Raw genomic sequence first — 964 nt, 5'->3', positions numbered from 1 at the left:
CCTGACGCATGAAACATTAATCATGTAGTAAAAAATGTCTCGGACATATTCCCGTTTATTTGATTTATGTTCAAACATAAGAACTGACAGGAATTATCTTAACTTATTACTTACCTTCCTGGAGCATTTGAGTAAGGGAATTGCTTCGCTCATTCTTTGGAGGTACTATATCTTTGGAAGAGTCAACCTGGAAGAATTAACAACGTAAATCATTGATCAGATGCATTTGTGCAGTAAACTCCCTTTACCTGACATGTATGGCAGGTAGTGTTCCCCGATTGCATGACAAATTTTCAGGACTCCAATTTAGAGTAAATTCATGCTTCCTCTTTATCATTGCATTCGAATCTTCCTACGAGATATCGCGGATAGATGTACGAAACATTTCGAACACACATACTCAAGTGGCCTCTGCTCCAATAGCCTGCAGTGGCATAGGTGGCGGCTGAGATATTTGCATTGTTTTCTAAAGACTTAGATTCATGCTTGTGTTAGCGCTTTCAACAGCTAAAAGAGTCTGATTTTAGATTGGCAAGGCATATAGCAATGCTTGAAGGATAATGGTAGGAAACCCAGAAGGAGAAAGTCCACTAGGTAGACGAAGACATACCTGGATTAACAATATTAAAATGGTTATTAGAAAAATACGATGGGGTGGTATGGACTCGAACAATCTGGCTCACGGCTTCGGTTTCCGTAGTGTTCGGAAATTACTACTTCCTATTCATATTAATTCAATTAATTCACTATTCACCTGGTAGAGTTAAATTTCTAACCTCAATAAAAACTTCGGTTTGGCACCCACAGGGATTCAACTTGTAAATACCTGTGGGCTATTTGATAATCTCATGACCGAATTATTTCTTGGGTGTAAGTGGAACTGCTAATCAAAAGGCGAAGTTGTCCCTTTGCGTAAATAATTAAGCAGATTGCTGTGAAGACATGCGGTTGAGTGAACGTAGAC

General features: G+C 38.9%; 1 protein-coding gene across 1 annotated transcript in view; it reads right to left on the bottom strand.

The window, feature by feature from the left end:
- Positions 1 to 114: 114 nt before the first annotated feature.
- The window catches only part of LOC111866316, a gene marked incomplete at its 3' end in the record, with an annotated part of 10617 nt that continues 9767 nt past the window's right edge, over positions 115 to 964 (bottom strand). Inside the window, exon 9 of the mRNA XM_023855145.2 lies at positions 115 to 187. Within this exon, the coding sequence (XP_023710913.2) occupies positions 115 to 187 (73 nt within the window). The remainder of the gene's footprint in view (positions 188 to 964) is intronic.

This window comes from Cryptotermes secundus, unplaced genomic scaffold (assembly GCF_002891405.2).
Source record: "Cryptotermes secundus unplaced genomic scaffold, Csec_1.0 scaffold13322, whole genome shotgun sequence".
Lineage (NCBI taxonomy): Eukaryota > Metazoa > Arthropoda > Insecta > Blattodea > Kalotermitidae > Cryptotermes > Cryptotermes secundus.
This window is presented reverse-complemented; position numbering and strand designations above follow the sequence as displayed.